Source organism: Oncorhynchus gorbuscha, linkage group LG17, assembly GCF_021184085.1.
Source record: "Oncorhynchus gorbuscha isolate QuinsamMale2020 ecotype Even-year linkage group LG17, OgorEven_v1.0, whole genome shotgun sequence".
Classification (NCBI taxonomy): Eukaryota; Metazoa; Chordata; class Actinopteri; order Salmoniformes; family Salmonidae; genus Oncorhynchus; species Oncorhynchus gorbuscha.
In genome coordinates this window covers 46,400,583-46,418,042 of record NC_060189.1, presented here as the reverse complement: position 1 = coordinate 46,418,042, position 17,460 = coordinate 46,400,583, and the positions used below count along the sequence as shown (strand labels likewise).

Sequence of the window (17,460 nt, the reverse complement as noted above, 5' to 3'; positions counted from 1 at the left end):
TTTTTGTAAATATTTGAGTATATCTTTCCATGTGACAACGCTGAAGAAATAACACTTTGCTACAATGTAAAGTAGTGAGTGTACAGCTTGTATAACAGTGTGAATTTGCTTTCCCCTCAAAATAACTCAACACACAGCCATTAATGTCTAAACCGCTAGCAACAAAAGTGAGTACACCCCTAAGTGAAAATGTCCAAATTGGGCCCAAAGTGTCAACATTTTGTGTGGCCACCATCATTTTCCAGCACTGCCTTATGGAGTTCACCAGAGCTCCACAGGTAGCCACTGGAGTCCTCTTCCACTCCTCCATGACAACATCACGAAGCTGGTGGATGTTAGAGACCTTGCACTCCTCCACCTTCCGTTTGAGGATGCCCTAAAGATGCTCAATAGGGTTCAGGTCTGGAGACATGCTTGGCCAGTTCATCACCTTTACCCTCAGCTTATTTAGCAAGGCAGTGGTCGTCTTGAAGGTGTGTTTGGGGTCGTTATCATGTTGGAATACTGCCCTGCGGCCCAGTCTCCGAGGGGAGGGGATCATGCTCTGCTTCAGCATGTCACAGTACATGTTGGCATTCATGGTTCCCTCAATGAACTGTAGCTCTCCAGTGCCGGCAGGACTCATGCAGCCTCAGATGACACTCCCACCACCATGCTTGACTGTAGGCAAGACACACTTGTCTTTGTACTCCTCACCTGGTTGCCGCCACACACGCTTGACACCATCTGAACCAAATAAGTTTCTTGGTCTCATCAGAACACAGGACATGGTTCCAGTAATCCATGTCCTTAGTCTGGTTGTCTTCAGCAAACTGTTTGCGGGCTTTCTTGTGTATCATCTTTAGAAGAGTCTTCCTTCTGGGACGACAACCGTGCTGCAGCTCAGTTTCAGGGTCTTCTTATAGCCCAGGCCAATTATTTTTTTCAGATCCTCAGAGAGTTCTTTGCCATGATGAACTTCCAGTGACCAGTCAGTATGAGGGAGTGTGATAGAGCTGACACCAAATTTAACACACCTGCTCCCCATTCACACCTGAGACCTTGTAACACTAATGAGTCACATGACACCGGGGAGGGAAAATGGCTAATTGGGCCCGATTTGGACATTTTCACTTAGGGGTGTACTCACTTTTGTTGCTAGCGGTTTAGACATTAATGGCTGTGTGTTGAGTTATTTTGAGGGGACAGCAAATTGACACTGTTATACAAGCTGTACACTCACTACTTTACATTGTAGCAAAGTGTAATTTCTTCAATGTTGTCACATGAAAATATATACTCAAATATTTACAAAAATGTGAGGGGTGTACTCACTTTTGTGATATACTGTATATATACACATGAGCAGCTGTGTGCATCGTTTTCCTTTCTGTTTTCCATGAGTTTGCCTGCAACTCTAGCACCTGTAGAAAGTGCCTGGATGTTCCTCAGCTTTTGTACAGTCAGCAGTTCACTCACCAAGTAGGCTGCTGGGAAGACAGGCAGCACTTAAAGTAGATGGCCCTATCTAGCAAAAAGACAGTACCAGACAACAATATATAGACAAAAATGATACTTATCAATCCTGAAGATATCAGGAGTCCTCTAGCTAGAGAATTACACAGAATAGAAGAATAGAGGGAGACTTTCAGAGGGCGCCAGTTCAAATCAAGAAATGTTTTCATCCAAAGAACATCCACAGTCCCTGTTGATCACCACCATGGGTACACCCACAATGTTTCATTTCTCAGGCATTTGCCTTACAGTACCTTAAGCTTGTAAAGATAATAGTCTGTACGCATCAAAATAATTCAGATTATGACAATACAGTGCTCTCAACTCCTCAAGCAAATGGTATTTTATTTTGGAAAACAGGATAATAAGAAACTTAGAGGAAAACAGTGAAGTCGCTAAGCTAGGCTCAGCGTGGGCTGACAGAGCAGAACAGTGCCTGAGGCCACCAACTCCATACTCAGACCGTCTCTGAGCACCTAACCTTATCTGAACCCCATTCACCTGGGCCCGTATTTATAAAGCGCCTCAGAGTAGAAGTGCTGATCTTATACTTTTTTAAAACGCTCAAACCGGTGTGATTATAAGGCTTATTTAGAACGTCCAGTTTTGATTGACGCAACAATCAGCGTTAAAAGCGGGCCACACTTTTTTCAAACATTTTGCACAAACATAGTCCTTACGAAGTTATGTCCTGAAAGTGACCAGTTTATTTTTGGATGCAATGTTCAGGAGTAGTAATCGAAAGTAATCCAACGATGGGTAGTTTGTGCGAGCCGCCAGATAAGAGGAGACAAGATGAGCTTGGTGAAACAAATGGCACCGAAGGAGATGGCTGCCGTTTTATGGGCTCTTAACCTATTGTGCGATTGTGTTTTTTTTTAAAGTTCTGTGTTATGACGTGCCCTGGGGGGAGGATCATGGCCCTCTCTCTACAGTTTTATGACTTAACAACAGGTTGTAAATTCCTGGAAGGGACCCTCTCTCCCACTTCGTTCTCTCTCAATACTGCATGTCTAAAAGGACTTCACTTGGCCAAACTCCTAAATCCCCAAAACAGGAGAATTAAACTATTTCTACTTTTGAGAATGTTGGAATGGTCTGTGGACACTTTAAGGGACAGTTATGACAAGTGTGTTTAATTTGATGACAGGACAGGAAAAACACATAGCAGTATCTCTTAACGACCGTTCCACAGGTGCATTTAGCGTCTGCTAAATGGCATATATTATGTTCATTAATTGTTTATGGTTCATTGAACAAGCTTCAGAAGCAGTGTTAAGCCCCTTTACAATGAAGATCTGTGAAGTTATTTGGATTTTTACGAATTATCTTTGAATGGCAGGGTCCTGAAAAAGGGACGTTTCTTTTTTTGCTGAGTTGATTTGTGAAAAGATGTGATGTTACCCTTCTAAATGAGAAAATATGGGTTTACATATAAAGTTAACCAAGTATTTTATGAAGTTTGGAATGGCACTAATAAGGTGAAGACTAATTGATCAGATTTTAAAATATCTGAACATTTTCTGTAGTGCCCCGACTTCCTAGTTAAAGGTTACATGGTTAGTTTAATCACATAATTATTATTATGATTATTATTATTATTATTACACAGAGAATTGATTTGATAAAATATCAGTCTTCACATTTAATAATAGTCCAGACTATCGTTTTGACGCCTCATGCAATGAATCTAAAATAGAATGAGGTTTTCATGATTGAATTAAGTATATACGGGGTGGCAGGTAACCTACTGGTTAGAGCGTTGGACTAGTAACCGAAAGGTCGCAAGATCGAATCCCCGAGCTGACAAGGTAAAAAATCTGTCTTCTGCCCCTGGACAAGGCGGTTAACCCATTGTTCCTAGGCCGTCATTGAAAATAAGAACTTGTTCTTAACTGACTTGCCTAGTTAAATAAAGTGAAAATAATTAAAAATATATATATATTAGTTGTGCAAACAGATTACTGTACAAACAGACTGAGTTAGATACGAATAGAGGTGTGTGTGTTGCCCATAAGAAGTTGTCCCGGTTTCGCGTATCTGGTGACGTCAGTGTCTTGAGTTAACACTGTCAAACAAGCTCAGAATGAACACCCACAAGCTTACTATCATAGTCTTTGTTCAGCTTACTTTGTCCTACTCACTGACACAAGAATGGAAGAGCTGTTACCATTCAAACAAATGTTTCTGTCGAACGTGTCCCACCTTCATTACCTACTTGGGCACTACAGTCCACGTTGGCTTGCCTATCTTACAACTCCGAGAGCTTGCCGGCACAGCTTTTGAGGTTTTGAAGATTGACCAGGAGCACTCACTCCAGTTAGAGGGTGCATTATCAGATATTGAAGCATTGTGAGCTAACGCACAACAATGGTTTCTACCACAAAACCACAATTCTAATGACCTCCACGGTCGAAATAACTGTAAAGTACGTGGCCATCGAAACGACTTCCGCTACAATAGACCTGTTCTCTACGTTCCTGCACACAACCCACACAAAGTGTCAGAGCACAAGGGTAACAAAGGGTTAAAGGACAATCAAAATGTAGACCAATGATCCCTTGAAGTTCCACTACGTGAAGAACTAAAGCAAACAAAATTGAGAGAAGGGTCAAATATAAGTCACAAGGACTAGACGGGGAATTGCCGGACACCAGGTTCGCAGGAATTAACACCCCAGCAAGGAAGTAAAAAATCTAATTTCTCCCCCTCTCACTTGAGACCCTATCCAGGGCCCACTTGATCAAGAAACAAGACCCATAGGCTTTGTCTATCGACTCTGATACAAAGGTTGCGAAGAAGAAAGGTCAAAAGCTAAGCTAAAACAAAGCCCACTCAAAATCAGAAAAGTTATTTTTTTTTCACCTTGAACAGAAATGGCACATCACGTCGTTGCGAACGACCACTCCACTTTGTGGGGAATTTGTCCACTAAACGTGAATCTAAACAGACATAACTGGAAGCAGTCCTGGAGGACTACACTTCGAGGTTTCACTCAGACTACCTCGCCTCTCACATTGAGAGTCATGCTGGAACGACCCTTCCAGGACATATCGCTCGTTCCCCCTGTGCATGTTACCAGCCTTGAATCTGAACCCCTACTACTCGGAGCAGACTTGATGGATCGGTTACTCCCACTGATGGATTGGAAAACCAACCATGTATGGTCACAGGCCACAGTGCCTTCTCCACTGACCACACTGTCTTCCCCTAACGCTAGCTGAAATGCAGTCATCCACGAGGGGAATCTGTCGAAAGCACCCCTTGGGAAAATGACGTTCTGAAACCGATCCAAGGAGATATTACGATAGACACATCCCATCAGCAAACCTTATTGACCATTATTTTCATGATTTCGAGCCAGCAGTCTCTGTGAATGAGCAACTTCCCTCCTCCTTGAAGTCGTGCAATACTGTAGTTGAGATTAACTGCTCTTGCCGTCGGGCACTGGGGCCGTCTCAGCAAGAAAAACATTGATGTGCAGAGTATACTCTGCTTCCGATGATACATACACCTTCCGCTTTGTGAGGGAGTGTCACCCCGTACAATGACACTAATGGCGTCAGTCCAGCAACTGACCAGATGACTCCCACTCGTGAAACCCTTTGCGATATCACAGACAGATATCCTCGTCTCAGTTCACAGGTGCTGAAGAGATTGCCACATGCAGACGCGGTGGTGTCTGACAGGCCTCGACAGCCACTGAGCGTTTTGAAGCACAAACACCAGGAGATTTGGTTGAAAGGTCACAGACATTCTCATAACAATGCAGCCGTTGACACCTCGCACATAGGGTCCAACCTTTTTGTTTGTGCCTCGGATACCAACACCAACCGCTGGGGGGGTTGAGACTTCGTGCAACACCGTACGAGGCCGCCAGAGCAGAAAACAAATCCAGTTGTAAACACCCCTATGAGAACAGTGAGGAGCAGACATTATCCCCGTCTAGGAGCCTCTTAGAACACATCTAAGATATTATTGGCGTGTACCACACTGGTCGTCCAGTGGTCCAGTGGACTTCCACCTCCAAAACAAATGGCAAAAATAATCTGTAGGTTCAACTACAATACAACTAGTAAAATTATCTAATCATGTGTTCGAGTAGAATAACATTTCAGAATAAATAAATGCATATCGTAAATATGCAAATTGCAATTTCTTTTCGAATGAGCGGTCGTTCATGTAAAATATTCATTTCTATGAGCGTAGTTATCAGCTATGAGTTTCCCGCTCTTGAGCAGTCCACACCCCCTTCCCTTTGTCTACCAAGCAGTCATACCGGCTTAGCCCACTAAGGACTTTCCTGTCATTGTTAGTAACCAATATCTACTGTTTGTTTGTTATGTATTTCTGTGATTATTTAGTTAGTAAATAAATAATTAAGCCAATTTGTGTATTGCTGATTCATTATGGAAACTAGGTTTCGTGCAGATAACCAATAATTTTTACAACGTCTGGAATGAGACTAATGAAGTAACAATTAATAATTCATTAAATAGAAGACTAATTGATCAGATATTAAAATATCTGAATAGTTATATTTGGAAAATGATAACTTTGTAATCAACATTTTCCGTGGTGCCCCGACTTCCTAGTTAATAGTCCAGACACAAAATATGTAACTTATTTTGTACATAATGTTTCTGCCACCAACTCTTACTCTTATGACCAAAAATAGATTCTGGATATCAGGACAGTGATTACGCAACTCTTACTGGACAAAGATTTTCTCTTTAAAGAGTCGGACGCATATGATTTACTTCAGACACCTAACAAGGCAGTCACGCGCAGGAGAAAGAGACTTCATCCAGAGGTAGCGCTCCTAGTTGCCAGGGACTTTAATGCAGTGAAACTACCTCATTCTTACCAGCACGTTAAACGTGCAACCAGAGGATACAAAATACAAATAAAAACTCCAGACCACCTTTACTCCACACACAAAGCTCTCCCTCACCCTCCATTTGGCAAATCTGACCATAATTCTATCCTACTGATTCCTGCTTACAAGCTAAAACTAAAGCAGGAAGCACCAGTGAATCAGTCAATGAAGAAGTGGTCAGATGACGCAGATGCTAAGCAACAGGACTGTATTGCTAGCACAGACCAGAAGAATCCCAAAACATATTCCAATGGCATTGAGGACCACACCAGTCACATCAATAAGTGCATTGATGGATGTCGTCCCAACAGTGACCGCACGTACATACCCCAACCAGAAGCCATGGATTATAGGCAACATCCGCACTGAGCTAAAGGGTAAAGCTGCCTCTTTCGAGGAGCAGGAAGCTTATAATAAATCCCACAATGCCCTTTGACGAACCATCAAACAGGTAAAGCGTCAATACAGGACTAAGATTGAATCGTACTACACCGGCTCCGACGCTCGTCGGATGTGGCAGTGCTTGCAAACTACTGCCCAGTGACACAAGCTTATCAGACAATCTTGCTTGTTTGTAGGTGACCAAACACTTATTTTCCACTATGATTTGCAAATAAATTCATAAAAAATCCTACAATGTGATTTTCTGGATTTTATTTTCTCATTTTGTCTGTCATAGTTGAAGTGTACCTATGATGAAAATTACAGGCCTCTCTCATCTTTTTAAGTGGGAGAACTTGCACAAATGGTGGCTGACTAAATACGTTTTTGCCCCACGGTATTAAAAAAAATGTATATATATAAAAAATATTAAAAAATAAAAAATTTAAAAATAACCAAATTCGTCACCCCCCAAAAATGATTTCCGATTGTTATGAAAACTTAAAATCGGCCCTAATTAATCGGCCATTACGATTAATCGGTCGACCTCTACTCTGTACCCAAGAACACTAAATGTAACCTGCCAAAATGACTACCAATCCGTAGCACTCAAAGTGCTTTGAATGGCTGGTCATGGCTCACGTCAACACCATTATCCCAGAAACCCTAGACCCACTCCAATTTGCATACTGCCCCAACAGATCCACAGATGATGGAATCTCTATTGCACTGCCCTTTCCCTCCTGGACAAAAGGAACACCTACATGAGAATGCTATTCAGTGACTACAGCTCAGAGTTCAATACCATAGTGCCCTCAAAGCTCATCAGTAAGCTAAGAACCCTGGGACTAAACATTTCCCTCTGCAACCGGATCCTGGACTTCTAGATGGGCTGCCCCCAGATGGTAAGTGTAGGTAACAACACATCTGCCACACTGATCCTCAACACGGGGGCCCCTCAGGGGTGCATGCACAGACCCCTCCTGTACTCCCTGTTCACCCATGACTGCATGGCCAGGCACGACTCCAACACCATTACTACGTTTCAGTTGACACAATGAACAGCTAATCAAATGGCTACCCAGACTATTTGAATTGTCGTCGTCCCCCTTTTACACTGCTGCTACTCTCTGGTTATTATCTATGCATAGTCACTTTAACTCTACCTATATGTACATATTACCTCAATTACATAAACTAACCTGTACAGGTACCCCCTGTATATAGCCTCGCTACTGTTATTTTACTGCTGTTCTTTAACTATTTATTTGCATGTTTTACTTAACCAAAAATGCAGTTTCAAGAAAAATAAGTGTTAAGTAAGCATTTCACTGTAAGGTCTACTACATCTGTTGTATTCGGCACATATGACAAATACAATTTGATGCTCCCAGTATGCATGTTGAAGGGGGTGTGTCATCTACGATCATTCACTTCCCTTCAATTAAATTCCTGATGTTTACTCAAAAGATGAGAGAACCATTCCTTCACCTCAAATGTCTCCATACTTGATCTGCGGAAACACTACGGAAGTGCTTGGGCTCCCATCGAAGAGAGAAGTTTGTCTGGCTCAGTAAAACCTAACAAATTGTTCGCAACACTGAAATGGACAGAACACACCTCAAATCACACTATTGTTAGAAAATAAAACATGTCAGAAGATCATTTGGAATTGGCAAGTAACAAGTGACACACTGTTCTGTTGCATAACAATCACATTTTGGAACAGTGAGTGCATTCTGACATCAAGTGGATAAAACAACTCACGCTGGGGCGACCATTAGAGATGTTTGAAACTCACATGTGAAAAGGTTCAAGTAAACATTCTAAAGGCCCCATTATGACATCACTTCCAATATTCTATTTTATTGACTGTAAAATTGACCTCTTTGCCAACCACTTAGGCAAAAAAGTTAGAGCATATGCAATCTTACTCCAATTCTCTACTATTGAAATCGGGAACAAAAATATCTGCTGACAATCAAAAGTTACAGCAGTTTGTCGGAGTATAAAGTGATGAAAAGTAGCTAGCTAACATCAGCGAACTGCTCTGTCTCTTCACTGAGCTCCCAAACAGAGCCATTGCTATGGATTCTCCCACACACAGAGGAGCACATGGGTCAGTGAAGGCAAAAAGTATTAGGAGGGTGAAGAGGGTGATTGAATTTAGAACGTACTGACGATGAAGAATTGTGAACACCAAGAAAGAAGCTACTTCCTTCTCAGGATCATACATCATGCTCTAAATAACTTAACTGGCTCATTTTCCTGTCTGTCAGGAGAAGGGTGGGTTGTACATTGGTCCTGCTACCCTAATTGGCTAGAGCGAAGTAGTCTCCGTTCACTCGCTTCATATTTCACCTAATCACTTCTGATAGCATGTTTCGGTCTAATCATTTAGATTACTGCGGCCTCCTGTCAGCCTGCTACTATGATAAATCATCAGGCGAGGAACGTTTGCTAGCAGCTATCAATGTGAATTATATCCAACATATATTATGTTTTGAGTACAAGACACAGTCACACACACACCTCTGTACACTGCTCCTAATCTGCAGCTTTTTTGTTCTATAAATCTACAGATAGATGTTGGCAAAATACCTATTTAGGCATTATAAAACACTTATTTTTTTCCCGTTCACGAATATCAACTTATGGATACGATTACGAATAAGAGTAAAGCCAGGTTGCCACACCCCTAACAACAACACACTAGAATCTGATATGTAGGGTAAAGGGAAACTTTCTAGTTTTTAAAATTTTAAATAGCGCGTGAAAACGTCCTTTACACGCATCAACATAGAGATTTTAATATGAAGGAGAGTTGTGTAGCCTATTCAGTTCAGTCAGTCAGCATCAGTGATTTGTATTTTTTTTCTAAAATGGCACAGGACTGTCACAGTCTGTGTGTGCAGTGTGCGTGTAGGTCTAGACTTTGTGTAGCCGTTAGCGATGATGCTAATGATAAACTACTTCTGGTGGAGATGGAGAGGCTTTCCCAAAAACCTTCTCAATTAAATGCGAACTACGAAGTGCCCATGCATACAGTGGGGCAAAAAAGTATTTAGTCAGCCACCAATTGTGCAAGTTCTCCCACTTAAAAAGATGAGAGAGGCCTGTAATTTTCATCATAGGTACACTTCAACTATGACAGACAAAATGAGAAAAGAAATCCAGAAAATAACATTGTAGGATTTTTTATGAATTTATTTGCAAATTATGGTGGAAAATAAGTATTTGGTCACCTCCAAACAAGCAAGATTTCTGGCTCTCACAGACCTGTACTTAAGAGGCTCCTCTGTCCTCCACTCATTACCTGCATTAATGGCATCTGTTTGAACTTGTTATCAGTATAAAAGACACCTGTCCACAACCTCAAACAGTCACACTCCAAACTCCACTATGGCCAAAACCAAAGAGCTGTCAAAGGACACCAGAAACAAAATTGTAGACCTGCACCAGGCTGGGAAGACTGAATCTGCAATAGGTAAGCAGCTTGGTTTGAAGAAATCAACTGTGGGAGCAATTATTAGGAAATGGAAGACATACAAGACCACTGATAATCTCCCTCGATCTGGGGCTCCACGCAAGATCTCACCACGTGGGGTCAAAATGATCACAAGAACAGTGAGCAAAAATCTCAGAACCTCACGGGGGGACCTAGTGAATGACCTGCAGAGAGCTGGGACCAAAGTAACAAAGCCTACCATCAGTAACACTCTACACTGCCAGGGACTCAAATCCTGCAGTGCCAGACGTGTCCCCCTGCTTAAGCCAGTACATGTCCAGGCCCATCTGAAGTTTGCTAGAGAACATTTGGATGATCCAGAAGAAGATTGGGAGAAAGGAGAAACTCAACTCGTCATCTTTGGAGTACAAAGAATGCTTAGTTGCATCCAAAGAACACCATACCTACTGTGAAGCATGGGGGTAGAAAATCATGCTTTGGGGCTGTTTTTCTGCAAAGGGACCAGGACGACTGATCCGTGTAAAGGAATGAATGGGACCATGTATCGTCAGATTTTGAGTGAAAACCTCCTTCCATCAGCAAGGGCATTGAAGATGAAACGTGGCTGGGTCTTTCAGCATGATAATGATCCCAAACACACCGCCCGGGCAACGAAAGAGTGGCTTCGTAAGAAGCATTTCAAGGTCCTGGAGTGGCCTAGCCAGTCTCAACCCCATAGAAAATCTTTGGAGGGAGTTGAAAGTCCATGTTGCCCAGCAACAGCCCCAAAACATCACTGCTCTAGAGGAGATCTGCATGAAGGAATGGGCCAAAATACCAGCAAGTGTGTGTGAAAACCTTGTGAAGACTTACAGAAAACATTTGACCTCTGTCACTGCCAACAAAGGGTACATAACAAAGTATTGAGATAAACTTTTGTTATTGACCAAATACTTATTTTCCACCATAATTTGCAAATAAATTCATTAAAAATCCTACAGTGTGATTTTCTGGATTTTGTTTCTCATTTTGTCTTTCATAATTGAATTGTACCTATGATGAAAATTACAGGCCTCTCATCTTTTTAAGTGGGAGAACTTGCACAATTGGTGGCTGACTAAATCTTTTTTTCCCCACTGTACCTGGTAGAATGATGTGATTATTTAAATCAATCTAAATGGCCATTTGTTTTGCAAACTCATGCAAAACACACCCAAAACCTACATTTCTATTTTTCCCCAGACCTCAAAAGGGGCCCATGATGTAGGTTTAAGCATTGTTGTGGATTGTATAGGGCCCTATGTATGCTATGCTCAGTTAACTTGTGTGTGTGTGTCCCTTGGGTTTAAAGGTGCTCAGAGGGAAGGGGTTTTCCTTTTCCCACCAGTGGGTCACTCTTCTCACTGATCTTCCTCCAGCCCTGACAGGACATGTTAGTTTATTTATATAAAAACTTAAACAATGCCTCATTGTCTTCTGTGCTCTACTATTACAGTTTACATATACTGTCGTATTCTAGTAGCAGAGTGTATACAAGTGTAGTAGTCAGAGTGTAGTTATTTATGATTAAATGTGTGATCTCACTGCCGCACCGTCAAAAGTAATATTTCATTAAAAAAAATATTTTGCTAGGCATGTCGGTTAAGAACAAATTCTTATTTACAATGACAGCCTACAGCGGCCAAACACGGACGACGCTGGGCCAATTGTGCGCAGCCCTATGGGACCCCCAATCACGGCCGATTGTGATACAGCCTAATAAAGGTTGTTATAGTAGTACATCAAAGTAAATCAGACCAATAAAAAATTTCTACATTTACCTTTGACTATATGTACAGTAACTCCTTTGTTTTACATAGTCAAGTACCACAAAAATACTTTCAAAGAGCTAAAGCAAGTCCCACAACTTTACTTCATGTAAAGTTGCCATCTAGTTCATTGTGATCTTACAGGCAAAACTGATCCTAGATCAGCACTCCTACTCTGAGATGCTTCATGAATATGTGTCTGGGGGGGGAGTGACCTTCTTACTATTGAAACTCTATGGTTTATGCAGAGGTATTGTTCTGATAAATAGAAAGGTCTCTTCACATACAATAGCCTAGGCTGGTGCTCCAGTCCGTTCATGTTTTAGCCAACTTCACACTCCATCTCTCTTGTCTCTGTGGTCTTTAGAGTGTGGACACTCTAGTGCCTCCAGTCCAATCCTTATCACTCATTAATTCCCAGTGGAGGTGCATCTCTCATATTTCCTGTCGGCTTAAGGTCATTTACCCAGCAGTGCTCCCACTTTAAAGGGGCAATCTGGAATTAGTACATACATGTTTTAACTCAAATGGATGGCCAGTTCTTAGCTGTTTAGCAAAAAAGTGTCAGGGAGTCAGCTTTGTTGTTGTTTGAATCTCAGATTGCACCTTTAGGGAGCCTCTTAGGCTTAGTGCCAGAATGGACAGGGCCTGACCCACCCACTGTGGTCGATACCGAATTGTATTGGCACAGCTTCCTTGGGACAAAATGGGTCAAAATCCAAATGTAATCTGTTGTATGGAGTGTGTACCGAAATGTTGGACCAGTTTTCAATTAATGCTGCCTATTTCCTGTTTCCGTTTAACACGACTATTTTCTTAGGAAGCACGTTTTATTCTCAAAACCAGAAAACCACACTGACAAGTCACCTGTTCTGACTGTCTGAGTATGCCTGTGACTCACAAAGTAGACAGTCCGGAGAGTATATCCAAGTGTTGACTTTTGACATCGGGACAAGATGGAGGGCCAAGCTCACAGTGCCTCGGGACGCCATTAGCATTCAGAGCTAGCGCTGCATGTCAAAAAGCCGCTACGTCAAAGAAACAGGGTCGATGGAGGAACGGTGACCACAAGTCAGACAAAACGAATGTCTCAAATTCAGTTTTCATAGACTTAAAGGTCTGTGCTGTGTTGATAGGTTTTTGTCTGTGGAGATTGACCAATGTGCTGGATTAGGTGACCCAGACTGTAACGTAATAGTTACTGTGAATGTCGAAACAAAGACACAGTAAATCCTCCATTATCTTGCTATAAACGCACTACGAGTTTGTACCCATAGTACAGTGTGTGTGTAGTATGTGTGTTTTGATGAATTATATGTCCCCGTAGTACACTAACCCTCAACCAACTCAATTTAGTGATTTTTTGGGCACTTTTAAGATAGTCAAAAAGCCAGTACACAATAATCAATCTATCTGTGAAAATCCTAGTGGATGGCTTATATGGCATTGCTACTGCCTTAAAGTTCCTGAGACGTGAAGCACTGTCACCCCAGAAACAAAGATACCTTTTCTTGGTCAGTGGTACTGACAGAGCATCGGAAGTACGTTGTGTTGTGGGTTGTAATCCCGAGTCAGCTCTGGATTTACCTTCCTCTTGGCCCGGAGTTGGCCGTGGTAGTTGTCAGATGAATCCCCTGGGATCTCTCCCCCCCACAGAGTCACCCCGACGATGGTGTAGGTGATTCCCATTACCATTAGGGGCAGCAGGTAGACCAGTACCATCACAATGATATGAAACCTGGGCATGACAGAGAGAAAACCAGAATGTAAACAAAGATGAAACAACAATGAGCAAAATGGCACTGGCCCATTTTTTAAGTGGATATGCAGGCAGAGAAGTAACAGATGAGAGGAAGGAGGAAAATAAGAGTGAGGTAAACTAGACAGGCATGATAAAAAGAGCTGTTCAAATCTCAGAGAGAGAGGACAGGACCAGTGTGCACTTCCAGAGAGGAGAAAAGCAGAAGGGAAGAGAGAAGAGTACTAGTCAGATGACGTGTTTATACTGTAACACAACAAAAAGGAGTGAGTTGAGATAACACATTGAGTTGTAGAGAGAAGAGTGAAAAGGGCTATGCTAAGCTAGCCCAGAGCAGGCAAGCTAATCATCTCTCTCTCTCAACTGGTACAGTCACATCTTTCCATTGTCGCAGCCAATGTGTGATGAGCGCTCTGGCACAATATGGCTGCCATAATGCATCATAATGCTGCCATAATACAACCCTAAAGAAGGCCATGAGCTGAAATAACAATAAATTCACTTTTCTATCAACTTCCACTGTCCTCCAAGAGTTGCTGAATATGCTCCTCACTTCAGTTTGCTCCTCAATTCATGCACCTTGGTTGGAGAGCGAGTTAGCGGCAGTGTTCCCATAATACATAAGCTGCCATAAAGTGTAACCATGTAAAACGGAGTGAAATGAAGAGGCTTATGATGATAAAAGAGTCTTAGGGTGATAAACACGACTCATATGAAGTAGTCGTATAGAAGTCTAGAATGAGGTGGCCTGGTGCGATGTACCGCTGCCCGTATATGTTCAGATCTGGCCTACTGCTCTTTCAGCACTCTCCTACCTTTCACCTCTATCGCTCTCTATCCAAATAAAAATAAAAATACTTCAAATATATATAAGGCTTGGATGAGGCTAGTCTACAAAAGAGGCTACACAGGGCTAAAGGTGTCGTGACTCACATGAAGGGGTCGTCCTCCTTGCGGGGCCAGGCCACGTAGCAGATGGTTCGGCGGGGCAGGATGCGGATGGTGGAGTAGAAGCAGAGTGGGAAGGCCAGCACCACGGCCAGCGCCCAGATACACATTATCACCACCTTGGTGGCTGTAGCCGACAACCGGGGCTTCAGAGGGTGGATGATGGCTATGTACCTGCAGGGGTCAAGACATTGAAATCAAATCAAATTGATTTATATAGCCCTTCATACATCAGCTGATATCTCAAAGTGCTGTACAGAAACCCAGCCTAAAACCCCAAACAGCAAGCTATGCAGGTGTAGAAGCACGGTGGCTAGGAAAAACCTCCTAGAAAGGCCTAAACCTAGGAAGAAACCTAGAGAGGAACCAGGCTTTGAGGGATGGCCAGTCCTCTTCTGGCTGTGCCGGGTGGAGATTGTAACAGAACATGCCCAAGATGTTCAAATGTTCAGAAATGACCAGCATGGTCAAATAATAATAATCACAGTAGTTGTCGAGGGTGCAACAAGTCAGCACCTCAGGAGTAAATGTCAGTTGGCTTTTCATAGCCAATCATTAAGAGTATCTCTACCGCTTCTGCTGTATCTAGAGAGTTGAAAACAGCAGGTCTGGGACAGGTAGCACGTCCGGTGAACAGGTCAGGGTTCCATAGCCGCAGGCAGAACAGTTGAAACTGGAGCAGCAGCACGGCCAGGTGGACTGGGGACAGCAAGGAGTCATCATGCCAGGTAGTCCTGAGGCATGGTCCTAGTGGGGTCAAAGGTCAAACATAAGGTAAGGGATAGGTAGTCAGTTGTACAACGGAATGCATTCAACTGAAATGTGTCTTCCGCATTTAATCCAACCCCTCTGAATCAGAGGAAGTCCTCTCTTTCAGGGTGTGAGGAGTCTTGGAAGTCCCATACATGAATTTTTTGTAGTGGCAAATTACATAAATTAATGTGTGAATGTTATTTTACATTTTTGACATGCAATTTGAATTCTTTAATTAAATTCCTGTACTGAATTGAGAATGAATTGACTGCTTCCTTGCTTCTGTCTTTGTGTCTAGTGTTTCCAAAACACAAAGACATTCAGAAATCCACTTGTGGTCTGGCGGTTTCTATTGTAACGTCGATTCATTCATATCAAACAAGAGGCTTTGGGGCAAAGCCAAGGACAAAGCTGAAACAATGGATCGTCCAAATTAGTAGATTACTCTGAACACACTGTAAGCCTGGAGACACATTTTATTATGCTGCTGCGTCCTCTTGTTTGCCTCACTTTATGACGGTCCATTACTGAGTGCCACGGCATGTTGATGCTAATGCTAATTAGCATCTCCTTTCCTTGAATGAAGCGCCTCGGACTCTGTTTCTGATAACTTTCAGAGCCCTGGCTGCCATCTCAATCACGGTTGGAAAACTTCCAAAGGGCCAGAGAGCAGTCCCTCAACTCTTCTATAATCACTTGGTATTTAGTCTGAGTGGCACTTGGGCCCTGGTATTGAGATGAGAGGAATTCAGAATTAATCAATTACATTTCAGTAGCAGTGTCTGTGCAGTACAGTGCCACGCAGGGGGCTGCTCTTTCAGGGCTTCAATGTATTTCATCACAGAAATCTCATTATGGTGTTTTCCTGAGGTCTTAGGTTTGCATCACAAAATTAGCAATTAAAGAATTTGAGCGTTTCATTCATTAAAGGCCCAGTGCAGTCAAAAACGTGTGTGTATGTGTATATATAATATATATATATATATATCTCCACACTATGAGATTGGAATAATACTGTGAAAATTATAATGACCTTTAAGTGAAAGAGCTGTTTGAAAAGACCGCCTGAAATCAGCCTGTTTGGCGGGATGGAGTTTTGGCCTGCCTGGTGACACCACCTCTCTGCATATAATAGCTAACTTGCTCTTTATTAAGAAGCTATTGTTGTTTCTTTTTTTTACAATTTTAGATAAAAATATTCATAATAAAAAGGTACTTAATTGTTACCCAGAAATGATTTGATACCGAGATAAAAACATCTACATTGGATCTTTAATGATTTTCAGAGTTGTAACTTGCATAAAGTTGTAACTTAACGCCAGTTAGAGGCTACTGCGCCTAACATGACCATCTAAGAATAACGAAGAACACTGAAGTCGGAGACTTGCTTGAAGAGTGTCAACTCTTCTACACCTGCATTACTTGCCATTTGGGGTTTTAGGCTGGGTTTCTGTACAGCACTTTGAGATATCAGCTGATGTACGAAGGGCTATATAAATCAATTTGATTTGATTTTGAACTAACAACAATGTTAAATCTAAATCAGTCCCATCTCAAAAAAATACACTCGCTGACAGACTGGCACCTCGTCACACTCTTCCCTCCAAACGAGTGTGTGAGGGTGTCTTGCCGTTTTTAATCAAAGGTGTGTATAGGAGTCTTATCCGAGGTGCTGTTCACACAGCAAATGCATTTCACTTCCACAGGAAATAGGGATGGAGGGGTGGAAGGGGAGCACATGTACGGATGACCCCAACATTGCAACCCGGTGCCATTTCCAAGGCGACACACTGTCTGGATTGCGCTGCGCATCAGTTCGTTCAGCCATGAAACAAGTAGGACTGGAGGTTGTGTGTTTCAATCTGGGTCAAATCTATGTTCTCTTTAATCGCTGGCATTGGGTGATGAAATCGAAGGGACACTTAAAAAGATGGAATTTGTCTGCCTCGGCTGCAGGAAGGTCATTGAGAGCAGAGCCTAAAGGGTGCGC

General features: G+C 42.3%; 1 protein-coding gene across 1 annotated transcript in view; it reads right to left on the bottom strand.

Annotated features, from left to right (window-relative positions):
* LOC124001978 (neuromedin-K receptor-like) overlaps window positions 1-17,460 on the bottom strand; it is a 36,772-nt gene that overhangs the window by 16,082 nt on the left and 3,230 nt on the right. The window contains exons 2-3 of the mRNA XM_046309168.1: window positions 14,703-14,891; window positions 13,598-13,748 (exon numbers count right to left, since the gene is read on the bottom strand). Of these exons, the coding sequence (XP_046165124.1) occupies window positions 13,598-13,748; window positions 14,703-14,891 (340 nt within the window). The remainder of the gene's footprint in view (window positions 1-13,597; window positions 13,749-14,702; window positions 14,892-17,460) is intronic.